The 26829-nt window shown below is 47.2% G+C and overlaps 1 protein-coding gene across 1 annotated transcript in view; it reads right to left on the reverse strand.

Moving 5' to 3' along the window:
• LOC115122069 (regulating synaptic membrane exocytosis protein 2-like) overlaps window positions 1-26829 on the reverse strand; it is a 145138-nt gene that overhangs the window by 80720 nt on the left and 37589 nt on the right. Inside the window, exons 11-17 of the mRNA XM_065027189.1 lie at window positions 22739-22869; window positions 22086-22257; window positions 21212-21371; window positions 19016-19084; window positions 16386-16524; window positions 15967-16074; window positions 8247-8375 (exon numbers count right to left, since the gene is read on the reverse strand). Of these exons, the coding sequence (XP_064883261.1) occupies window positions 8247-8375; window positions 15967-16074; window positions 16386-16524; window positions 19016-19084; window positions 21212-21371; window positions 22086-22257; window positions 22739-22869 (908 nt within the window). The remainder of the gene's footprint in view (window positions 1-8246; window positions 8376-15966; window positions 16075-16385; window positions 16525-19015; window positions 19085-21211; window positions 21372-22085; window positions 22258-22738; window positions 22870-26829) is intronic.

The following is a 26829-nucleotide window of genomic DNA, read 5'->3' on the forward strand; positions in this document are numbered from 1 at the left end:
ACATCTACACTGTTATTACCTTGTCTCCCACTGTATTCCTCCTGCTAAAACTATACATCTACTGTAACATCTACACTGTTATTACCTTGTCTCTCACTGCATTCCTCCTGCTAAAACTATACATCTACTGTAACATCTACACTGTTATTACCTTGTCTCCCACTGCATTCCTCCTGCTAAAACTATACATCTACTGTAACATCTACACTGTTATTACCTTGTCTCCCACTGTATTCCACCTGCTAAAACTATACATCTACTGTAACATCTCTACACTGTTATTACCTTGTCTCTCACTGCATTCCTCCTGCTAAAACTATACATCTACTGTAACATCTACACTGTTATTACCTTGTCTTCCACTGCATTCCTCCTGCTAAAACTATACATCTACTGTAACATCTACACTGTTATTACCTTGTCTCTCACTGCATTCCTCCTGCTAAAACTATACATCTACTGTAACATCTACACTGTTATTACCTTGTCTTCCACTGTATTCCTCCTGCTAAAACTATACATCTACTGTAACATCTACACTGTTATTACCTTGTCTCCCACTGCATTCCTCCTGCTAAAACTATACATCTACTGTAACATCTACACTGTTATTACCTTGTCTTCCACTGCATTCCTCCTGCTAAAACTATACATCTACTGTAACATCTACACTGTTATTACCTTGTCTCTCACTGCATTCCTCCTGCTAAAACTATACATCTACTGTAACATCTACACTGTTATTACCTTGTCTCCCACTGTATTCCTCCTGCTAAAACTATACATCTACTGTAACATCTACACTGTTATTACCTTGTCTCTCACTGCATTCCTCCTGCTAAAACTATACATCTACTGTAACATCTACACTGTTATTACCTTGTCTCCCACTGCATTCCTCCTGCTAAAACTATACATCTACTGTAACATCTACACTGTTATTACCTTGTCTCTCACTGCATTCCTCCTGCTAAAACTATACATCTACTGTAACATCTACACTGTTATTACCTTGTCTCCCACTGCATTCCTCCTGCTAAAACTATACATCTACTGTAACATCTACACTGTTATTACCTTGTCTTCCACTGCATTCCTCCTGCTAAAACTATACATCTACTGAAGCAGCTACAATATGAGGTCCCACTCAATATAGATTTGCTATCTCAACCCTGTGGGCCCTGGTCAAAAGTAGTCCCCTGTAAAGGGAGTAGGATGCCATTCGGGACACAGTCAAATACTTTAGTCTAGTTCTACAGCCAACAGTGTGAGAAGCATGGCGTCTATCCAAGGTCACTGTCTAGATCTACTGTGCTGGCAGGGACCTGTTCTCAGGGGCCGCAGCGACTCACCCGGGGCTCTGAGCCTCTCCGTCTCTGACTCAATTCAATTCAATTCAATTCAAGGGCTTTATTGGCATGGGAAACATGTGTTAACATTGCCAAAGCAAGTGAGGTAGACAACATACAAAGTGAATATATAAGGTGAAAAACAACAAAAATGAACAGTAAACATTACACATACAGAAGTTTCAAAACAGTAAAGACATTACAAATGTCATATTATATATATATATATACAATGTACAAATAGTTAAAGGACACAAGATAAAATAAATAAGCATAAATATGGGTTGTATTTACAATGGTGTTTGTTCTTCACTGGTTGCCCTTTTCTCGTGGCAACAGGTCACAAATCTTGCTGCTGTGATGGCACACTGTGGAATTTCACCCAGTAGATATGGGAGTTTTTCAAAATTGGATTTGTTTTCCAATTCTTTGTGGATCTGTGTGATCTGGGGGAAATATGTATCTCTAATATGGTCATGCATTGGGCAGGAGGTTAGGAAGTGCAGCTCAGTTTCCACCTCATTTTGTGGGCAGTGAGCACATAGCCTGTCTTCTCTTGAGAGCCATGTCTGCCTACGGCGGCCTTTCTCAATAGCAAGGCTATGCTCACTGAGTCTGTACATAGTCAAAGCTTTCCTTAATTTTGGGTCAGTCACAGTGGTCAGGTATTCTGCCGCTGTGTACTCTCTGTGTAGGGCCAAATAGCATTCTAGTTTGCTCAGTTTTTTTGTTAATTCTTTCCAATGTGTTAAGTAATTATCTTTTTGTTTTCTCATGATTTGGTTGGGTCTAATTGTGCTGTTGTCCTGGGGCTCTGTAGGGTGTGTTTTGTGTTTGTGAACAGAGCCCCAGGACCAGCTTGCTTAGGGGACTCTTCTCCAGGTTCATCTCTCTGTAGGTGATGGCTTTGTTATGGAAGGTTTGTGAATCGCTTCCTTTTAGGTGGTTGTAGAATTTAATGGCTCTTTTCTGGATTTTGATAATTAGTGGGTATCAGCCTAATTCTGCTCTGCATGCATTATTTGGTGTTTTACGTTGTACACGGAGGATATTTTTGCAGAATTCTGCGTGCAGAGTCTCAATTTGGTGTTTGTCCCATTTTGTGAAGTCTTGGTTGGTGAGCGGACCCCAGACCTCACAACCATAAAGGGCAATGGGCTCTATGACTGATTCAAGTATTTTTAGCCAAATCCTAATTGGTATGTTGAAATTTATGTTTCTTTTGATGGCATAGAATGCCCTTCTTGCCTTGTCTCTCAGATCGTTCACAGCTTTGTGGAAGTTACCTGTGGCACTGATGTTTAGGCCAAGGTATGTATAGTTTTTTGTGTGCTCTAGGGCAACAGTGTCTAGATGGAATTTGAATTTGTGGTCCTGGTGACTGGACCTTTTTTGGAACACCATTATTTTGGTCTTACTGAGATTTACTGTCAGGGCCCAGGTCTGACAGAATCTGTGCATAAGATCTAGGTGCTGCTGTAGGCCCTCCTTGGTTGGTGACAGAAGCACCAGATCATCAGCAAACAGCAGACATTTGACTTCGGATTCTAGCAGGGGGAGGCCGGGTGCTGCAGACTTTTCTAGTGCCCGCGCCAATTCGTTGATATATATGTTGAATTGGGTGGGGCTTAAGCTGCATCCCTGTCTAACCCCACGACCCTGTGTGAAGAAATGTGTGTGTTTTTTGCCAATTTTTACCGCACACTTGTTGTTTGTGTACATGGATTTTATAATGTCATATGTTTTACCCCCAACACCACTTTCCATCAGTTTGTATAGCAGACCCTCATGCCAGATCGACTCCCCCTCCCCGTCTCTCCCTCTCCGTCTCTCTGACTCTCCCTCTCCGTCTCTCTGACTCTCCCTCTCTGTCTCTCTGACTCTCCCTCTCCGTCTCACCGACTCTCCCTCCCGTCTCTCCGACTCTCCCTCCCCGTCTCTCCATCTCCGTCTCTCCCTCTCCGTCTCTCCCTCCCCGTCTCTCCCTCTCCGTCTCTCCCTCTCCGTCTCTCCCTCCCCGTCTCTCCCTCCCCGTCTCTCCCTCCCCGTCTCTCCCTCTCCGTCTCTCCCTCTCCGTCTCTCCCTCCCCGTCTCTGCCTCTCCGTCTCTCCCTCCCCGTCTCTCCCTCTCCGTCTCTCCCTCCCCGTCTCTCCCCTCTCCGTCTCTCCCTCCCCGTCTCTCCCTCTCCGTCTCTCCCTCCCCGTCTCTCCCTCTCCGTCTCTCCTCCTCTCCCTCCCCGTCTCTCCCTCTCCGTCTCTCCCTCTCCGTCTCTCCCTCTCCGTCTCTCCCTCTCCGTCTCTCCCTCTCCGTCTCTCCCCTCCCCGTCTCTCCCTCCCCGTCTCTCCCTCTCCGTCTCTCCCTCCCCGTCTCTCCCTCTCCGTCTCTCCCTCTCCGTCTCTCCCTCCCCGTCTCTCCCTCCCCGTCTCACCGACTCTCCCTCCCATCTCTCCGACTCTCCCTCCCCGTCTCTCCCTCCCCGTCTCTCCCTCTCCGTCTCTCCCTCTCCGTCTCTCCCTCTCCATCTCTCCCTCCCCGTCTCTCCGACTCTCCCTCCCCGTCTCTCCCTCCCCGTCTCTCCCTCTCCGTCTCTCCCTCTCCATCTCTCCCTCCCCGTCTCACCGACTCTCCCTCCCCGTCTCTCCCTCTCCGTCTCACCGACTCTCCCTCCCCGTCTCTCCCTCTCCGTCTCACCGACTCTCCCTCCCCGACTCCCCTCCCCGTCTCTCCGACTCCCCCTCCCCGTCTCACCGACTCTCCCTCCCCGTCTCTCCCTCCCCGTCTCTCCCTCCCCGTCTCACCGACTCTCCTCCCCGTCTCTCCGACTCTCCCTCCCCGTCTCTCCCTCTCCGTCTCACCGACTCTCCCTCCCCGTCTCTCCGACTCTCCGTCTCTCTGACTCTCCCTCTCCGTCTCTCCCTCTCCGTCTCTCCGACTCTCCCTCTCCGTCTCTCCTCTCCGACTCCCCTCCCTGTCTCTCCGACTCCCCCTCCCCGTCTCTCCGACTCCCCCTCCCCGTCTCTCAGACTCTCCCTCCCAGTCTCTCCCTCTCCATCTCCCCGTCTCTCCCTCTCCGTCTCTCTGACTCTCCCTCTCGGTCTCTCACTCTCCGACTCCCCCTCCCCGTCTCTCCGACTCTCCCTCCCCGTCTCTCCGACTCTCCCTCCCCGTCTCTCCCTCTCCGACTCTCCCTCCCGTCTCTCCCTCTCCGACTCCCCTCCCCGTCTCTCCGACTCTCCCTCCCCGTCTCTCCCTCTCCCTCTCTCCGACTTTCCCTCCCCGTCTCTCCCTCTCCGTCTCTCCCTCTCCGACTCCCCCTCCCCGTCTCTCCCTCCCCGTCTCTCCGACTCTCCCTCCCCGTCTCTCCGACTCTCCCTCCCCGTCTCTCCCTCTCCGTCTCTCTGACTCTCCCCTCTCCGTCTCTCCGACTCCCCCTCCCCGTCTCTCCCTCTCCGTCTCTCCGACTCTTCCTCCCCGTCTCTCCCTCTCCGTCTCTCTGACTCTCCCTCGCCGTCTCTCCCTCCCCGTCTCTCCGACTCTCCTCCCCGTCTCTCCCTCTCCGACTCTCTCCCTCCCCGTCTCTCCCTCTCCGACTCCCCCTCCCCGTCTCTCCGACTCTCCCTCCCCGTCTCTCCCTCTCCGTCTCTCTGACTCTCCCTCTCCGTCTCTCCCTCTCCGACTCCCCCTCCCCCTCCCCGTCTCTCCGACTCTCCCTCCCCGTCTCTCCCTCCCCGTCTCTCCCTCTCCGTCTCTCTGACTCTCCCTCCCCGACTCTCCCCCTCCCCGTCTCTCCGACTCTCCCTCCCGTCTCTCCCTCCCCGTCTCTCCTCTCCGTCTCTCTGACCTCCCTCCCCGTCTCTCCGACTCTCCCTCCCCTTCTCTCCCTCTCCGACTCCCCTCCCCGTCTCTCCGACTCTCCCTCCCTGTCTCTCTTCCTCCCTCTTACTCTCCCTCCGCCTCTCTTCCTCCCTCTGTCTCTCTGACTCTCCCTCCGACTCTCTGACTCTCCCTCTGACTCTCCCTCCGTCTCTCTCCCTCTGTCTCTCTCCCTCTGACTCTCCCTCCGTCTCTCTCCCTCTGACTCTCCCTCCGTCTCTCTCCCTCCCCGTCTCTCTCTGACTCTCCCTCCGTCTCTCTCCCTCTGACTCTCCCTCTGACTCTCCCTCTCCGTCTCTCCGACTCCCCCTCCCCGTCTCTCCCTCTCAGTCTCTCCGACTCTTCCTCCCCGTCTCTCCCTCTCCGTCTCTCTGACTCTCCCTCGCCGTCTCTCCCTCCCCGTCTCTCCGACTCTCCTCTCCGTCTCTCCCTCTCCGACTCCCCCTCCCGCTCCCCGTCTCTCCGACTCTCCCTCCCCGTCTCTCCGACTCTCCCTCCCCGTCTCTCCCTCCCCGTCTCTCCCTCTCCGTCTCTCTGACTCTCCCTCCCCGTCTCTCCGACTCTCCCTCCCCGTCTCTCCGACTCTACCTCCCCGTCTCTCCCTCTCCGACTCTCCCTCCCCGTCTCTCCCTCTCCGACTCCCCCTCCCCGTCTCTCCGACTCTCCCTCCCTGTCTCTCTTCCTCCCTCTTACTCTCCCTCCGCCTCTCTTCCTCCCTCTGTCTCTCTGACTCTCCCTCCGACTCTCTGACTCTCCCTCCGTCTCTCTCCCTCCGTCTCTCTCCCTCTGACTCTCCCTCCGTCTCTCTCCCTCTCCGACTCCCCCTTCCCTTTCCTTTCTCTCCCCGTCTCTCCCTCTCCGTCTCTCTGACTCTCCCGCTCCGTCTCTCCCTCTCCGACTCCCCCTTCCCGTCTCTCCGACTCTCCCTTCCCGTCTCTCCGACTCTCCCTCCCCGTCTCTCCCTCTCCGACTCCCCCTCCCCATCTCTCCCTCTCCGTCTCTCTGACTCTCCCTCCCCGTCTCTCCGACTCTCCCTCCCCGTCTCTCCGACTCTCCCCTCCCCGTCTCTCCCTCTCCGACTCCCCCTCCCCGTCTCTCCGACTCTCCCTCCCCGTCTCTATTCCTCCCTCTTACTCTCCCTCCGCCTCTCTTCCTCCCTCTGTCTCTTTGACTCTCCCTCCGACTCTCTGACTCTCCCTCTGACTCTCCCTCCGTCTCTCTCCCTCTGACTCTCCCTCCGTCTCTCTCCCTCTGACTCTCCCTCTGACTCTCCCTCCGTCTCTCTCCCTCTGACTCTCCCTCTGACTCTCCCTCCGTCTCTCTCCCTCTGACTCTCCCTCTGACTCTCCCTCCGTCTCTCTCCCTCTGACTCTCCCTCCGTCTCTCTCCCTCTCCCTCTCCCTCTGACTATCCCTCCGTCTCTCTCCCTCTCCCTCTCCCTCTGACTCTCCCTCCGTCGCTCTCCCTCTGACTCTCCCTCCGTCTCTCTCCCTCTCCCTCTGACTCTCCCTCCGTCTCTCTCCCTCTCCCTCTCCCTCTGACTCTCCCTCCGCCTCTCTTCCTCCCTCTGTCTCTCTCCTAATGGTTCTGGCTATAGCAGAAAGAGAAGGCACACAGTTGGAATGGGAGTGGAAGGGACATCTCCTCTCCTCTGTGACTGTGTTACTGCCATGGGACGTGAGAACCATTCATCTCCCTGCCAATCTACAGACAGTCAGAGAGAGTGAAGCTATCTGGGCCGCGGACTCGCTCAGGGAAACTTTGTGACACTTTAATAAAGTCAGTTGCGCTGCCTCAGTTCTGACGACTCATCATTTTTTTTCTCCTGGAGAGAAAATGCGCGGCGTGTGGTTTTTGACTGACAGCCAGATGGCAGCGATGGGAGCCCAGGAGGAGCTATTTGCAGCATTTCTCCAGGGGGTGCTGAGAGTGTGACGTTGTGTTCCGAATGACACCCTATTCTCTATTTAGTACACTATATTTACCAGGGCCCATAGGACTCAGGTCAAAAGTATTGCATTATATTAGGACTAGGGCGTCATTTGGGAGTACTCGGCTCGGCCCAGCCCGCTGAACTGGCACATCACAACATTGGGCCTGGCACACGCACCTGGGGGGAACCTGAGCCTGATCCTAGGCCATCATAGGGCTGGAACAGCCTGGGCATGGGGCAGTGCTGAGCTTCCCATACTTAGCACTCTTAGCATAGAGAAAGTCACTCAGGTCCAGGACAGAAGAGAAACAGACAGACCCTCAGAGTCAGCATGGAGAAATGGCTAGGCAGTTGTCCTTCTTCTTCAGATAAAAATATCCTTCACTCATGTGGTACTGACCTGTCGGCCATATTGGTCTTCATCACAATGAAAATGACATGGTTTGAAGACAGAGAGGGCCAGATCAAATCAAACTGCAGACATACAGTTAACCACTGTTGATAATGATCCAGGCCATCCAAGATGGTGGAGGTAATGTTAGAGAGACAACCATGCATTAATAAAGGAAAGGTAAACATCCCATTACCACCAGCAGCATCAAAAGGCCAAGTGTCCTTTTGTTCAATGCAGCCCTTATACAGTATTACCTGCAGAGCTGAGCATCAGAGCTACCAATGACCAGCCAGCCTTTATTTACCCAGATACAAACAGGACACCACTGATCACAAACACAACTTGTCATCTTACCACTGATGGTAGACAAGTAGGCATGACAACAAAACATCAACAGAGTACGATACGTGTCACAACCGATGTGAGGACACGAGAGCTCGCAGCAGCCTCTATATTACACAGTAATTGGAGGAAGTTGTGTGGTTTATGGGTCTAGTACACAACTTGAGCAGAGCTGTGATGACATGCTACTGAACCAGATATCACCCGGGATATCACCCAGGATATCACGTGGGGTTCATCACCTTTATACAATCACATAGAAAATGTTTTAATGTCATACAGACGACTACAGAGAAAAATACCCACAAAATGGCTGACTGTGGAAATATACGTAGAGACACTGTAATGTGAATACCTCTTGTAGTCATAGTCGACGGAAGCAGAGGAGGAGTACACGCCCTCTGAGTGGGCTCGGGACATCCTAGTGGAGCGCAGTAACCTGACAGCCTCTTCTCGACTGATGTTGGATATGCGGTGGTTGCGGCTGGCGAAAAGAGAGCGGTCAGAGGGAGTCAATGTGTGTTTTAAGAATACCTTAATACCAGGTTGGTCAGGTGGGACAGAGAGAGAGAGAGAAGGTCATGAACCTGTGGATGAAACCTGGTTTTCACATGACCCTGGGGACAACTGATGGAACCGCAACAACTCTCTGCAGACTGTTGGGGACAGTTGATGGGGGCGCACCAACTCTCTGTAGACTGTTAAGGGGACAGTTGATAGGGGCGCACCAACTCTGTGTAGACTGTTAAAACCTGTTAGGGAAGCTGCGAATTTTCGCAGCTTTTTGTTAAAAATCGCGCAACATTTCAGTGCCCTGCTATTCATGCCAGGAATATAGTATATGCATATGATTAGTATGTGTGGATAGAAAACACTCAGACGTTTCTAAAACTGGTTAAATCACGGCTGTGACTATAACAGAACGTGCGTTTCATCGAAAAGTGCAGGAAAATCTGATCACTGAAAATGGAAATAAATATCCATGCGCCACTTCCCGGAATTGTTAAAGGTGAACCGGATTAAATGAAGCCGAGGTTGCAGTACCTACAGCTTCCACACGATGTCTAGAGTCTTGTCATTTGCTTCGGCTTTGTTCCTTGGTCAAACCGACACAAGGGAACCGATTCCCTCCGGTCTCCGACCGGATGTTTTGGTTGAGATTTCTCCTGACATTATTTCCAGACGGACACCTATAGAATTTACATCGCCTCCTGATGAATTTTATCGCTTATTAACGTGTACTAATACCTAAAGTTGCATTACAAAAGTATTTCGAAGTGTTTTGTGAAAGTTTATCGTCTACTTTTTTAATTTTAAAAAATGACGTTACGTTATAAAACGCTATTTTTTTCCGTTGTTCACACAGTATTCATAGATCGATATCTAGGCTATATATGGACCGATTTAATCGAAAAAAGACCCAAAATGATGTTTATGGGACATCTAGGAGTGCCAAGAAAGAAGCTCGTCAAAGGTAATGAATGTTTTATATTTTATTTCTGCGTTTTGAGTAGCCCCCGGCTATCGCAAAATCTGTCGTTAGGTGACGTTGCTGTATTCTGGGGGATACATGCTATCAGATAATAGCTTCTCATGCTTTTGCCGAAAAGCATTTTACAAATCTGACTTGGTGGATAGATTCACAACGAGTGTAGCTTTAATTCAGTACATTGTATGTCCATTTTAATGAAAGTTTGAGTTTTATCAACCACTATAGGTGGCGCTCTTGAACATTTCCGCTGATTTATGTTCCCACCACGGAACCACGGCCCTAACAAGTTTTAAGGGGCCAGTTGCTAGGGGCGCACCAACTCTCTGTAGACTGTTAAGGGGACAGTTGATAGGGGCGCACCAACTCTCTGTAGACTGTTAAGGGGACAGTTGATGGGGGCGCACCAACTCTCTGTAGACTGTTAAGGGGACAGTTGATGGAACCGCAACAACTCTCTGTAGACTGTTAAGGAGACAGTTGATAGGGGCGCACGAACTCTCTGTAGACTGTTAAGGGGACAGTAGATGGAACCGCAACAACTCTCTGTAGACTGTTAAGGGGACAGTTGATGGGGGCGCACCAATTCTCTGTAGACTGTTAAGGGGACAGTTGATAGGGGCGCACCAACTCTCTGTAGACTGTTAAGGGGACAGTTGATGGGAGCGCACCAACTCTCTGTAGACTGTTAAGGGGACAGTTGATTGGGGCGCACCAACTCTCTGTAGACTGTTAAGGGGCCAGTTGATGGAACCGCAACAAATCTCTGTAGACTGTTAAGGGGACAGTTGATGGGGCGCACCAACTCTCTGTAGACTGTTAAGGAAACAGTTGATGGAACCGCAACAACTCTCTGCAGACTGTTAAGGGGACAGTTGATGGAACCGCAACAACTGTCTGTAGACTGTTATGGAACCGCAACAACTCTCTGTAGACTGTTAAGGGGACAGTTGATGGAACCGCAACAACTCTCTGTAGACTGTTAAGGGGACAGTTGATGGGGGCGCACCAACTCTCTGTAGGCTGTTAAGGGGACAGTTGATAGGGGCACACCAACTCTCTGTAGACTGTTAAGGGGACAGTTGATGGGGGCGCACCAACTCTCTGCAGACTGTTAAGGGGACAGTTGATGGGGGCGCACCAACTCTCTGTAGGCTGTTAAGGGGACAGTTGATAGGGGCACACCAACTCTCTGTAGACTGTTAAGGGGACAGTTGATGGGGGCGCACCAACTCTCTGTAGGCTGTTAAGGGGACAGTTGATGGGGGCGCACCAACTCTCTGTAGACTGTTAAGGGGACAGTTGATGGGGGCGCACCAACTCTCTGTAGACTGTTAAGGGGACAGTTGATGGGGGCGCACCAACTCTCTGCAGACTGTTAAGGGGACAGTTGATGGGGGCGCACCAACTCTCTGTAGACTGTTAAGGGGACAGTTGATGGGGGCGCACCAACTCTCTGTAACTCTACTATTCTCTTGTGGTTTGATCCAAACACAACATCCACCTTGACCGCTGTGGATGGGTAGCCACCATAAAGAGTACATATCAGATATATAGGATTCATATACTGATATATACAGTGGTACAACACAGGGTGGGCACTGGACAGGGGGAACTACCTCTGTTGGACGACTCTTAATAAACAGAAAGAAAACAACAGGACACATCCATTTCACAGTATTGACAAGCTACTTTCTTTGAGGTATATCTCAAGGTACAATCGAAAATAACAAATAGCTGGCTATGTATTTGTCTACCAATAAAGATATGTAATCAATGATGAAACTATGGCAAATGTATGAAAAGTATGTGGAGAGAGGATATGTATATGTGTTTATGACTGAGTGGAGGAGTGATCCCGATACTGTATGGATGAAGTGTATACCTTTTTGGATCCATATAGAATCGTCTGGGGAAAGGGTTCTATATGGAACCAAAAAGGGTTCTACCTGGAACCAAAACAGGTTCTACCTGGAACCAGAAAGGGTTCTTCAAAGTGTTCTTCTATGGGGACAGCCGAAGAACCCTTTTAGGTTCTAGATAGACTCTTTGAAAAAAAGGTGCTATGGGCCATAGAGTGTCTCACCTGTTTCATTCTACTGACTACAAAAGGCTACACACTACACTGATGCATATACAGTATATTTGTCCGAGAAGGGAGAAATATATACCTGGCTGCCCACACCACACCACACATTGGCTTGGATTGTGAAGTGGATAGGTTTGTGCGGCATTGACATTAAACCAACACAGGCTTGAAGGGGACAGTTGATAGGGGCCAGCAGCTTCCTATAGACAGACAGGGGGCGGAGTGGAGGGTGTGATGGAGGGAGGAACATGCACTGTCAGGTAAGAGTCTACCTGGGTTCCTTCTGATGATCATCACTAGGTTGACAGCGTCTGGATCGAGGTAGGGTGAGAAAATGGCTGCGAGACATGAAGGGAGAAAACAGAGACATGGTTGGATGGGGCTGAATGGGGAGGGAGAACACAGGGAGACACAGGGAGGGAGAGAGAGATAGTGAGAAAGAGATAGAGATCGCGAGAGAGAGAGACACAGGGAGAGAGAGACACAAGGAGAGAGATAGCGAGAGAGAGACACAGAGAGAGACACACAGAGAGAGAGACACACAGAGAGAGAGAGAGAGAGAGAGAGACACAGAGAGACAGAGAGAGGGAGACAGAGAGAGGGAGACAGAGAGAGATCGCAAGAGAGAGAGAGACACAGAGAGAGAGAGAGACACAGGGAGAGAGAGAGGCACAGGGAGAGAGAGAGATAGCGAGAGAGACACAAAGAGAGAGAGAGACACACAGAGAGAGAGAGAGAGAGAGAGAGAGAGAGAGAGAGAGAGAGAGATAGCAAGAGAAACAGAGAGAGTGAGACAGAGAGCGAGAGAGAGAGAGAGAGAGAGAGAGAGCGAGAGAGAGAGAGAGAGAGATAGCAAGAGAGAGAGATAGCAAGAGAGAGAGAGAGACACAGAGAGAGAGAGAGAGACAGACAGAGAGAGAGACACAGAGAGAGAGAGACAGAGAGAGAGAGAGCGACACAGGGAGAGAGAGACACAGGGAGAGAGAGATAGCGAGAGAGAGACACAGAGAGAGACACACAGAGAGAGACAGAGAGAGAGACACACAGAGAGAGAGAGAGAGAGAGAGAGAGAGAGAGAGAGAGACAGAGAGACAGAGAGACAGAGAGAGGGAGACAGAGAGAGATAGCAAGAGAGAGAGAGAGAGACACAGAGAGAGAGAGACACAGGGAGAGAGAGAGGCACAGGGAGAGAGAGAGATAGCGAGAGAGACACAGAGAGAGAGAGAGAGAGAGAGAGCGAGAGAGAGAGATAGCAAGAGAAACAGAGAGAGTGAGACAGAGAGAGAGAGAGAGAGAGAGAGAGAGAGAGAGAGAGAGATAGCAAGAGAGAGAGACAGAGAGAGAAAGAGTGACACAGGGAGAGAGAGATAGCAAGAGAGAGACACAGAGAGAGAGAGAGAGAGCGAGAGAGAGAGAGAGAGAGAGAGAGAGAGCAAGAGAAACAGAGCAAGAGAAACAGAGAGAGTGAGACAGAGAGAGAGAGAGCGACACAGGGAGAGAGAGATAGCGAGAGAGAGACACAGAGAGAGACACAGAGAGAGAGACACACAGAGAGAGAGACAGAGAGAGAGACACAGAGAGAGAGAGACAGAGAGAGGGAGACCGAGAGAGATAGCAAGAGAGAGAGACACAGAGAGAGACACAGGGAGAGAGAGAGGCACAGGGAGAGAGAGAGATAGCGAGAGAGACACAAAGAGAGAGAGAGGCACAGAGAGAGAGAGAGAGAGAGAGAGAGAGAGAGAGAGAGAGAGATAGCAAGAGAAACAGAGAGAGTGAGACAGAGAGAGAGAGAGAGAGAGAGATAGCAAGAGAGAGAGAGATAGCAAGAGAGAGAGAGAGACACAGAGAGAGAGAGACAGAGAGAGAAAGAGAGACATAGGGAGAGAGAGATAGCAAGAGAGAGACACAGAGAGAGAGGGAGAGACAGAGAGACACAGAGAGAGAGACACAGAGAGAGAGAGAGAGAGAGAGAGAGAGAGAGAGAGAGAGAGAGAGGGAGACACACAGGGAGAGAGAGACACAGGGAGAGAGAGAGGCACAGGGAGAGAGAGATAGCGAGACAGAGAGAGAGAAAGAGAAAGAGAGAGAGAGAGAGATAGCAAGAGAGACAGAGAGAGAGAGACAGAGAGAGAGACAGAGAGAGAGAAAGAGAGAGAGACAGAGAGAGAGAAAGAGATGTACAGTGTTGGAGGAGAGAAGGGAGGAGTACAGCCATGGAAGAGGAGAGGATATTGGTGCAGTCCTTCCTCAGGTTAGAAAACCCATTGAGATGCATGATGAAGCGGTCCTAAGTTACTGTTTTGTACTGTAACACACATGCTGCTGTTACACCAACAATTAATATGTTGTTGGATTTCAAAACAAAATAACACATAGGCAATATAAACAAACTCTAAAAAATGTAAATTCCCCAAAATAATGATGTAAGAAAGTATTACTATTATTTAGAGGTATACTGGGGTCATTTCCAAATTCCCTATGGCGGCATCCCAAATGGCATCCTATTCCCTTTATAGTGCACTACTTTTGACCAGGCCTATAGGGCTCTGGTCAAAAGTAGTGCACTTTATAGGGAATAGGGTGCCGTTTGGTATGCACTTCATGACTCATTTCCTGTTTCCTCCTGTTTTCAATAAATAACAGCAGTAGTTGATTAAGGGGAAGCTGAAATACAGTCTTAGTGAGCAACTGTCTGTCACACACAATCAAGATAAGTGCATTTCCTGTGTCTGGCCCTGATTTAGGCTGCCTCAGCCATCCTCGCCTCAGAAATATCAAATCAACTTAATTGGATGCCTTGAGGAGGTAAGTAAGGAGAAGAGAACTGTGCCAAGGCTGAGCTGTATGTCTGAGACGCTGGGCTGGTGTTGGTGTTATTGCGGGACAAACAGTATGACTAGAATGGGGAAGGCCCCTCAGACCACAGCAATTTAACAGTACACTGATGAGTAATGACTTGAGTGGGGTTGTCCATTCTAGAGATTATATTTCTATAGTCTCAGGTGTGGTGGAGGAAGGAACATCACAACACCACATGGCCCCAGACAAACACAGGATATGTCACAAATGGCACCCTATCCCCTATATTACACTACTTTTGACCAGGGCTCATAGGGCTCTGGTGAAAAGTAGTACACTCTACAGTGAATGCATCCCATTTGGGATGCAGAAAAAGGTTCCAGCACGAGAAACAGTAGGAGAGACAGTGGTGTTATATTTAAGCAATAAGGCCCGAGGAGGTGTGGTATATGGACAATATACCACAGCTAAGGGCTGTTCTTATGCACAACGCAACATGGAGTTCCTGGACATAGCCCTTAGCCGTGGTATACTGTCCATATACCACAAACCCCTGAGGCGCCTTAATTCCTATTATAAACTTGTTACCAACGTAATTAGAGCAGTACAAATACATGTTTTGTCATACCCGTGGTATACGGTCTGATACACCATGGCTGTCAGCCAATCAGCATTCAGGACTCAAACCACCCAGTTTATAATGTAGTTTAGTTCCCTCTCACAGCTGCTATTAAACTCTATAACTACACTCATTAAAGGGTGATTGGTATGTGTTTGGTTCTATGGTCACTGTAATCTATCTACAGTATATTGACATTCTAGTCATACGGTGACTAGAATCTATTCATATATAATGATCTACTATAACCTCCAGTAAATTGACCTGTGTTTAAAATGTAGTTATATGGCCGGCGTCCCAAATGGCACCCTATTCCCTACATAGTGCACTACCTTTGACCAGAGCCTTCTTCTTATCTTTTATTATTTCTTATTGTTGTTATGTTTTCGAGAAGGAACCTAAGCATTTCATTGGACGGTGTATACCATGAGTATCCCCGTATGACTAATAAAACTTGAAACTATGGGCCATGTTCAAAAGTAGTACACTTTTATAGGAAATGTAGTACACTTTTATAGGGAATAGGGTGCCATTTGGGATACCTCCATTTTGATTCTAATGAATCTGAGCACCGGAGTTAATGATCCCCTCTCAGTATTCATAAGGCAACACAAATTCAACACAAAGAAGAGAAGAGGTTAGTTCAAGATCCACCTAATGCAGGACATCAGAGAGGAGATTGAGTTCTTGGAAAAGGGACAGGTTGGGGAAAGGGACAGGTTGGGGAAAGGGACAGGTTGACTTGTGAGCACTTGGTGAGATATCCGTATAGCAGTTCTTGGTGTGAAAGCATCAGGCAGATTACACAGGTGTAAGGTTGTGTAACGGAGGCAGTTCAGTGAAACCATGCTCACGTGATTAGTAACCACGCCTGAGACTTGGACACTTGGGTTAGCTCCCGAGCTAATGCCTAGGCTTTAGCTCAGAGGTCTAACAGTTACACAGTCTTGTGGCTCGCAGACAACCCGGGTTGGAACCCTGTCAGTCCTAGTTGGTTGTGTTGTCTGCAGCAGCTGGTGTGTGAGGTTGTGTGGGGCTGTGTTAGGCTGTGTCAAGCTGTGTGAGACAGGGGTATCTACCTGTCAGGTGAGTGGTGGTCATCGGACACACTGCGCCGGTCCACTCTACTGGAGGAGCTGTACTGAGACGAGGCGGGGTCAATGTCATAGCCGGGGTCCAGGCTTCTGCTGTACACAACAGAATCACTGGATCACCCCCCTAGTACGGTACAGTCACAGTACAAACTCCCCACAGTGTCCCCTAGTGGCTCGGGGATGCACCTACTCACCTTAATGCAACCACTGTCAGTGTGAGTGAGATCCCAGTATCGTTTATATGGGTTAAACGTTCTACTATCAAGACAACTATCACAGAGATACCGCTTAAAGGACAACCTCTGATCAGTTGGGGTTCTCAGATCCCTGTGTGGTGTTTTTGAGGAAGGGATACAACTTGAGTTGCTGGGTTGGACAGGGGACAAGTGAGGCGGGAGAGTTACCTCTGTGGAGGGGGAACGCTGGGGGACCGTGAACGCGCCCGGTTCATGTCTGCCGACCGCGAGCAGTGGTTGGATGACATCGCCTGCTCTGGGACAGACAACGTGGAACTATGAAGGTCCCTGCCGTTCTGCCGGTAGTCTGGAGCGAGAGAGAGACAGAGAGAAAGGGGGAACGAGAGAGGCAAGAGAAAGAGGGAACGAGAGAGGCACAGAGAAACAGAGAGAGAAACAGAGATATAGAAACAGAAAGAGAGAGAGAGAAACAGAAAGAGAGAAAGAGAGAGAAACAGAGAGAGATAGAGAGAAACAGAGAGACAGAAACAGAGAGAAAGAGAGAGAAACAGAGAGAGACAGAAACAGAGAGAAAGAGAGAGAAACAGAGAGATAGAGAGAGAAAGAGACAGAAACAGAGAGAGAAAGAGAGAGACAGAAACAGAGAGAGAAACAGAAAGAGAGAGAGAGAAACAGAAAGAGAAAAAGAGAGAGAAACAGAGAGAGATAGAGAGAAATAGAAATAGAAACAGAGAGAGACCGAAACAGAGAGAAAGAGAGAGAAACAGAGATACAGAGAGAGAGGGTGATGTCAGAAGTCATTCAGAGACAGACTCATCGTTCTGAGCGCAGCCTCTCTAACCTGGCCCCAGATCGGTGTGTACTGTCTTGTCTAGTTGGCAAGGCAGCACAAACTGATCTGGTACCAGGCTACAACCTTTCCTCCCTATTGACCATACACACTGCTGCAAATAACAACATTTATGGCAACATTTATTTTCAGAGGATTCTTTCAAACTTTTCAGAAGTTGCACACAGTGGCATAATGGTTGGTGGCTTTCAAATTTTCAAAATGCTGAGGCTCTCTATATTCAAATAAATGAGGGCTTGGTCTCAACTCAATGTTCATGTGATTCAAGTCATTGCGGTTAACATTTTTGCATTAAACATGAAAATAGCTTCTTTAAAAAAAAAAATCTGAAACATTATAATGACTTTTCCCTGCTAGACTGATTAGTCCATCGAACTTGAATGAGTTCATTATTCAATAATCATCCATGGCCAGGAGGCATGGTTAAGGTCAATGCTTTGCGCCATTAACGTTGATTAACATTCAATAGAGTGTATAGCACATTAAAATTAGTTAAACGTAACAGTGAATCAAAGGTAGGATTAGCAAGGAAACACAAGACATTATGAAATATGAGAGGAAAAGTTAACCTTCACAGCCACTTTAGTTTGATACTTTTTTCAATTATCTACCAAATCATTACATTTTCTCTTCCAAATATGTTTGAAAGTGAGTTTGCTGCATTGTGAAACCTGAATTCCTTCATGTGAAAAACTGAATTCCTTCAAATTATACATAGAAGTGAATCCTGATAAGAAAAATATACAGTATTATGTGCATGAATATTATGTTAAAATGATTCACAATCAAGTCCTGCATAACACAATGTCAAACATATTTACTATAGTGGAAACAGAGAAACATTAAACCAATTCCACCTGACATCACTACATTTCACTATCTAACATCTGCAGTCCAACTATCAGCAGCCCAACACTGGGGTGGGTAACTAAGCACCCAGCTCTGCAATCAGCTTGCTTTACGTGCACAACCCAAATGTAATTCATTGGTTCTCTTGACAAGCCGCGTCACACATGACTAGAAACTGTGTGTTAAGCATATATACTGTGTATAGAGGAGAGAGCTCAGATCCGAATTAACAGGACAGAGGCAGCAGAGAAGAATGACTGCATTATCCTAGTTAAAACCACAGCAGTGACATCCCAATTTTAAAAAAACAATCAATCTATTATAGTTATCATCTCTTCTCCCTTTGTATAGTATCAGTAGTTTGATATGGAGAAGGTAGGAGGAAAGGGGATTAGAAAAAATCTCTGGGAAACAAGTGTGGAGGAAAGAGGAGAAAGGGTGAGGAGACAGAGAGAGAGAGAGAGAGAGAGAGACAGAGACAGAGACAGAGAGAGAGAGAGAGAGACAGAGACAGAGAGAGAGAGAGAGAGAGAGAGAGAGAGAGAGAGAGAGAGAGAGAGACAGAGAGAGAGACAGAGAGAAGATGAGAGAGAGAAGATGAGAGAGAGAGAGAGAGAGAGAGAGAGAGAGAGGAGAGGGGTAATTCCCACTGAGTGAAGGGATATTATGGGCATATTGTGGGAGGAGGCTGTGATGTGAGAGAGGGGCTGATGAGAATGTTACAGAGGTGGGAGGGTTTCCTCCTCATCAATCACGCACACACACACACACACACACACACACACACACACACACACACACACACACACACAGCTGTCTGTGTGCTGCCTGGCCTGCTACAGTTCTTCCTCTCAATGTGCAGCAGCGGCAGGCTGAGACTAGCGTGGGCGCCTGCTGCCTGTGTCGAGGAGAGCAGCTAGCTACAGTAGTGCAGAGGGAAGGAAAGAAACTCACTTCTCCTTGTAGAGCTGCTGCAGTATCTTAGCTAGCTACCTTCTTTTAAAACATCATATGATCCAGTACAGTACCATGACATACTTGTAGCTTGTATGTTCATATACTGTTAACCCATGAGTTAGCTGCATTTGCATTATAGTGATTATACTATTCATGTGTGACTCTGTCAGAAGTATCATACCTGACACTACCCCAACACCGTCTTCACAGTCATAGTCAGAGATCTCACTGTCGCTGATTCTCTGAGATCCTGGAGGAGAGATGGAGAAAGGAGAGAAGAGGAGGGTAGAAGTTAGTTTACTCCAGGGTCTGTCCTCTTCCCCTGGTCAGACCATGGCTCTGTGGCCTAGCTGTCACCAGTGTTGTCCAGTTGTTCTAGACCAATGCCCCAGTCCTGGACATAGTCAGGGAAAGCAGCAGACAGAAATAGAACACTATTTATTTTGAGAACACTATTAAACAGTATTATATCTCAAAGTCACGTCCTTACATTGACCATCATTGACCACACTTCATAACCAACACAGGCAACCAAGACCTACATTTACTAACCTGAAATATACTGTCTGCCTCTTCTGGTTTTTCCCACCAATGTGGGAGCTGCCTATTTTAGATATAGTGTGATATAAAGTCTAATTTAAAGAGAACAACTGTAACATATAGCTAGTGTGAGACATGATGTTGGATGTGATGTAAACAACATCGTGTGGTCCTCTCCATCTAGCCTAATTGGCAATAGCTTCCATGTTTTCACGGTGGCGCTTTGAATTGACATTTCAATCATTCAATGTACATCTGAAGATGGAGTCTGAGAGGTATTCTACCGTCTCCACCGTTTCAGAACTACTCCCTCCCTCATTCCGAGTCGTCCCCTCTCTCACGCTGCACTCGGTAGTTTTTCTGACTTCTTCACTGTTCAGTCAACTTAAACCAATGGGACACTTGGGCTTTTACAGATATGACAAGTTCTCTCTCTCTCTCTCTCTCTCTCTCTCTCTCTCTCTCTCTCTCTCTCTCTCTCTCTCTCTCTCTCTCTCTCTCTCTCTCTCTCTCTCTCTCTCTCTCTCTCTCTCTCTCTCTCTCTCTCTCTCTCTCTCTCTCTCTCTCTCTCTCTCTCTCTCTCTCTCTCTCTCATCTCAGATGGGGTGAAACTGTTTTAACGCTCTTGTTTTAGAGCGATCAGCTCTTTCACCTAACACACACAAACTCAGTTAACACGGTCAATAATCTCAAGACTTAACGTTGGAAATACATGTGCAGGTTACATACAGTACATTAGAAATCTGTCAAGTGCAAATACAAGTTCACACCCAGCAGATACAGACACAACAGACACAACAAACACAGACACAACAGATATAACAGACACAAGCAGAGGAGAAGAAGAGCAAAAACCAGCACAATTATCATAATGTTTTTCAAAGGGAAAATGTTGGCATTTGGCGGGAGATGAGACAATGCATTGCACTGAGAAAACAAGTGGTCAACATATTCAAATGACAAACAGGGGAGTGGACAGAGCTCTTCTGATAGAGCTAAATCACCCGGATCTGGACTGGGAAACTGAAACCTGCCGGGCCCGAGGCTGACCATGAGGCGGCCATCTTGTTTAAGGACTGCGGTGGAGCGGAGAGGGAGCATAGCGAGAATCAAAGGGAATTGTGGGATAGCTAATGGAGGAGTGGAATGAAAGAACACTTTGGAGGTAGAGAACAGTACAATAGGACTGAAGCAGAGGGGAGAGACAGAGTCTTCGTATGAACAGCAACACTGAGTGGAGAGAGAGCTCAGTGGAGAGAGAGCTCAGTGGAGAGAGAGCTCAGTGGAGAGAGAGCTCAGTGGAGAGAGAGCTCAGTGGAGAGAGAGCTCAGTGGAGAGAGCTCAGTGGAGAGAGAGCTCAGTGGAGAGAGAGCTCAGTGGAGAGAGAGCTCAGTGGAGAGAGAGCTCAGTGGAGAGAGAGCTCAGTGGAGAGAGCTCAGTGGAGAGAGAGCTCAGTGGAGAGAGAGCTCAGTGGAGAGAGCAGCGTGGAACAACAAACGGGGGCCGTTACCTGAATTGTACGAATACGGCCCCTTGTCTGTAAGTATCAGGTTGAGTTGAGAGGGATAAGAAAACAAACACCATATGAACATACTAACAGTAATAAATACTTCATAAATCATTCAGGGTTTGGCAGACAGGCAAAGACAGTCGGTAACAGGGCACCTGCCAGCCGCCATACTGGCTTTTCAAAATCATCAGACGAACGGTTGGTTCGACACTCATGTCTCATTCCCTATCCTGAGGTTTGGGGTTCGAACAGACAGGAGCTTTCCTACACAGTTCTAGTATAGACTAGTATACAGGTTATGGATGTTAGGGCAGAGGGGTAACCTACTCTGTATGGGTAGCCTCCTCGTGGGGCTCTCTCCGTGGAGCTGTCTGCGCTGGGGGTTGGGCGAGGCGCGGGGGAGGGGCATGGAGGACACGTCGTGGGTCTGCAGCTTGTACCAGTGAGGCTCATCATCCAGCAGGGCTGTCTCCAGCTCTATCAGTATCTAAAGGAGAAACACACCAGCGTCACTACACACACACACACACACACACACACACACACACACACACACACACACAAACAAGCATGCGTGCATGCACACACACACACAAACACTCACAGTTCTCAACACACTAGCCACTGCTAACTGGACTCATTCCAGATTCCAGAGCAGATCAAGACCTCCACAGGTATGGCCCAACATCATTTTTTAAATAAGGTTTTCCAGCAATCCTGATTGGAAGATTCTGGATTTCCTGCTTATTCCCCCCAACCGGGAGGATTTCTGGAAGACCTAGGAATTCTGGGAAAGTTACCAGAATTCTGCAACCTTATTGGCAGTGAGGACAGAGTATGTGAGTATGTGCTGATGTTACAGTAAACATCATGGTTCGATGACATCAACCCCCAGTAGCCTGTCATCCTTCCTATGGAATGTAGGGTTTTATCAAGAGCTTGACCCTATTGGTAGGATTAGTTGAGCTATCAGAGTTACTGTCCAAATCCTGACTGGATGGGTATGTTTGGTATTATATCAGAGACGGATGAGTGCCTGAGTCTGGTTAAGTGGTGGCGCTGCCGACTCTTGTTACAAATATAGCCTCAGCCCCTTGTCTCTGTGTCCCTCTGTACCTGTCTGTCTTTCTACCTTCTGACTGTCTCTGTCCAGAAAACAATAGAAAACTGTGAGGGGAAAAAAAGAGATGGATGTGCTTACCTCTCCCAGGAACTGGCTTTCCTCCTCCCTGACCCTGGCCTGGTCCCACAGGGTGATTTCCAACATACGCTCACGGAACTCCCGCCGGTGCACAGGAGAATACATAAAGGTCTGGTTCCATTTGGGCTCTAAGGATTTCTTTACCGTTTTTGTTCTCCTCTTGCTTTTGTCGCTGGAGGAACAATAATTCAAACTGTTTTTATTTACAACCATGGTAGAAAAGACTCCCGAACAGGTCAACACAGCACAGGACAATGGGATGAGCTGGGGAGGGAGCGTCATGTTGGAGCCCTGTTCAACTTTCTATCATTACTTCCATGTGTCTGAGAAGGGGTTCTCTGAGCGCAGTGAAGGTGTAGGTCAATGTGATCACATGATGATCTTTGTGATGACAGCAGTTTAAATGCAATGTGACATGTCCCCAAATTCAATTACCAGAAATAAAAAATGATAAGGAAATAAAACCAAAGACATTCTTACCATAAATTCAACATTCAGTGAGACTATCATGCGAGCCACAAATATGTATGATTCAACCAATGGCAACTTTAGGATATTGGAGGATAGGTCTAGCCACTAAGCAATGGCTGTAGATGGAATGAAGTGAAATGCTGCTAGCTCGATCATCCCGTAGTTACTGTCTCTACTCTTACCTTCTGTCAGGGAGGAAGTAGATTTTGACGTAAGGGTTCCTGGGGCGGCCATCTTCCCTAGAAGGCAGGTCCTTGGCTCCCAGGATGGTCACTATTAGCTGATGGCCCACTTTGTCATACCACAGTTTGACCTATGGATGGTACAGAACAAGGTCACATGGTCACTGGGCTTCCCGTGGGGAGGGGGGGGGCTCTATATCAGGGTGACCTCGATACCCTACACTTGGAGAGCTACTGGGTGTACAGGGTTTGGCACCAGCCCTGCTCTATACTAACTAACAAACACACCTGATACAGCAAATCAAGCTCCTGCATGGTGAGCAGCTAATTAGTCAAATCACTGGATTGTGTCAGATTAGAGCAGCGCTGGAGTTAAAGCCTGCACACCCAGTACCTCTCCTGGAGAAGGGGTGGCCACCCCTGGTTTACATATTAGGCATTAGCAGGTCACATGCTTAGCGGGGGGTGATAATAAAAGCATACATGTTTGTTGAGATACGGAAATAAGGAGATGATATGATCATATCAACAACAACAAAGTAGCAAATCTTATTAGTGTGCACAAAGCAGATATGTACTGTATGTAAGCATGACCTACATCTTACCATGACCTACATCTTACCAAAGACACTTCACACTTGTCAGAGTGAAGTATGGACATAACAGAGAACACTTTGAAGTAAAAAAAAAAATGAAAGAAAGAACATTTACAGAAAAATTGTGTTTCAAAAAACGCAATTTTTCAAAAAGATGGCGAAATATTTGTTTCAAGAAAATTAAATGAAATACTAGAGGAAAATCAAGCCTTCTAAGCTCTTGCCCATACTTATGTAGATAATGATGAGGAGGAGTCTTAAATCATTGCATTGACTTACATAGTTATTTCTTTATGCATGCAGCAATAAAAAGCAACAGCAAGCACTTAACACATACAAGATCAGTCAGGAGATCTGATATTGTCAAACAACATAGGCAGGTCAATCAGGTCAAACAGCTTGCACTGGGAAGACTTCCTCAACAATGAAGTTCCCTATGGAAAAGACGTACGTGCAATTCGGACCATACTACAGCACTGCCCATATGACTGATGGTACAACCCTTTAAGCGACAGATTCACCTTGAAAAGTTTAAATTTAAATTATACCCCTGATGTAATACATTACACTGCCTATATTTCCTGTACAGTCGGCCACATCATTTACATTGACATTATTGCATGGCCTGGTTAAGTAGAGCATAACACCACTTCTACAGAAGGCTAATAGATCTACCTCTAGGAGCTGAGCCAAGGGTACACTACACACCTATTTATAGACTTCCATTCTCACCCTCTCCTTATCTGACAGATAGGTGTTGTATAGCCAACACCTCACACGACCTTTAAATGAGGAAACCAACCGTGCATATCATAACAGAAACTCCTATACAGTATACTGTATATATATATTTTGTTCTAAGCTAAGCTGATACTTGACAAGGACATGATGGGACAAATATATAAATATGATCTCCCAAATAACATGAGTACTCCACACTCCAACTGTAACAAGCTAGCTAGAGTAAAACAACTCCTCAAAAAGGTTTAGTTCAAGTGAATTCTGTATTCAAACTGTAAAACATGATTTTGAATCTGCTTTAAAATAAGGGACAGTTATCTTATCCCACCTTTAACTGCAACATGAAACTTACAGCCATTCAAAAATGTCAACAGAAATATTTACCAAACGTTGTGTTCATGATTAGCAGTTGTTGACCGCTGTTGTTATGGCAACCTATTCAGGACCTAAGGGAGTCAAGCCAATGAGGACGAGGGTCCAGTCTAGTTTCATGTTCCACAGAACAAATAAGCTCATTTATTTGTCCCACAAAATGTAATAGTTTTACTAAATCATTTAAGGAGACACCCTCCTTTAATTGCCAATGTGGAGCACTGTTGTAGCTGACTAGGTACAAAAGTCCCATGACAGCTAACATGTTAAGATGGCGCTGAAGAGGTTGGCTGACGTTTTACATGCCTGTAACCAACTGTGCTATTTTGTTCATTTTTTTGCAACTTATTTTTGAACTTACAGTGGCAAGAAAAAGGATGTGAACCCTTTGGAATTATCTGGATTTCTGCATACATTGGTCATACAATTTGGTCACAACAAAAGACAAACACAGTCTGCTTAAACTAAACACACAAACAATTACATGTTTTCGTGTCTTTATTGAACACACTGTGTAAACATTCACAGTGTAGGGTGGGAAAAGTATGTGAACCCTTGGATTTAATAACCGGTTGACCCTCCTTTGGCAGCAATAACCTCAACCAAACGTTTTCTGTAGTTGCGGATCAGACCTGCACAACGGTCAGGAGGAATTCTGGACCATTCCTCTTTATAAAACTGTTTCAGTTCAGCAATATTCTTAGGATGTCTGGTGTGAACGGATCTCGAGGTCATGCCACAGCATTTTAAATTGGGTTGATGTCAGGACTCTGACTGGGCCACTCCAGAAGGACTATTTTCTTGTGTTGAAGCCATTCTGTTGTTCATTTACTTCTCTGTATTGGGTCGTTGTATCACCCAACTTCTGTTGTGCTTCAATTGGTGGACAGATAGACTTATTATCCTGAAAAATGTCTTGATAAACTTGGGAATTCATTTTTCTATCGATGATAGCAAGCTGTCCAGGCCCTGAGGCAGCAAAGCAGCCCCAAACCATGATGCTCCCCCCACCATACTTTACAGTTGGGATGAGGTTTTGATGTTGGTGTGCTGTGCCTTTTTTTTCTCCACACATAGTGTTGTGTGTCACCTCCAAACAACTCAACTTAAGTTTAATCTGTCCACAAAATATTTTGCCAGAAGCGCTGTGGAACATCCAGGTGCTCTTTTGCAAACTTCAGACGTGCAGTGGCTTCTTCCGTGGTGTCCTCCCATGAACCCCATTCTTGTTTAATGTTTTACGTATTGTAAACTCGTCAACAGAGATGTAAGCATGTTCCAGAGATTTCTGTAAGTCTTTAGCTGATACTCTAGGATCCTTCTTAACCTCGTTGAGCATTCTGCGCTCTGCTCTTGCAGTCATCTTTGCAGGGCGGCCACTCCTAGGGAGAGTAGCAACAGTGCTGAACTTTCTCCATTTATAGACAATTTGTCTTACTGTGGACTGATGAACATCAAGGCTTTAAAAGATACTTTTGTAACCCTTTCCAGCTTTATGCAAGTCAACAACTCTTAATCTTAGGTCTTCTGAGATCTCTGTGTTCGAGGCATGATTCACATCAGGAACTGCTTCTTGTGAATAGTAAACTCAAATTGTGTTTTATATAGGGCAAGACAGCTCTAAACAACATCTCCAATCTCGTCTCATTGATTGGACTCCAGGTTAGCTGACTCCTGACTCCAATTAACTTTTGGAAAAGTCATTAGCCTAGGGGTTCACATAGTTTTTCCAACCTACACTGTGAATGTTTAAATTATGTATTCAATATAGACGAGAAAAATACGATAATTTGTGTGTTATTAGTTTAAACTCACTGTGTTTGTCTATTGTTGTGACTAAGATGAAGATGAGATCAAATTTTACGACTAATTTATGCAGAAATCCAGGTAATTCCAAAGGGTTCACATACTTTTTCTTGCCACTGTATTTCGTACATAATGTTGCTGCTACCGTCTCTTATGACCGAAAATATCTTCTGGACATCAGAACTGGGAATACTCACCACGAACTGGAAGAAGCTTTTTCCTTTAACGAGTCTTACGAGAAAGATATACAGCTCTCCCGGGAACAGATCCCCTTTATTTGAGCGAAGAAAAGACGGAGGAAGAGGATGCAGATTGGGCTGCCTTTTGAGAATCCGTAGGCGAGCAAGTAAACTCCCACTGCCCTCACAATTGATGACCTACGATTACGATTATCCTACCAACGGGACATTAAGAACTGTAATATCTTATGTTTCACAGAATCGTGGCTGAACGACGACACAGACAATATAGAGCTGGCGGGATTTTCCATGCACCGGCGGAACAGAGGGGTGGGGGTGTGTGCCGTTTTGTCAATAACAGCTGTTGCGCGATGTCTAATATTAAAGAAGTCTCGAG

Source organism: Oncorhynchus nerka, linkage group LG14, assembly GCF_034236695.1.
Source record: "Oncorhynchus nerka isolate Pitt River linkage group LG14, Oner_Uvic_2.0, whole genome shotgun sequence".
Taxonomy (NCBI): Eukaryota; Metazoa; Chordata; class Actinopteri; order Salmoniformes; family Salmonidae; genus Oncorhynchus; species Oncorhynchus nerka.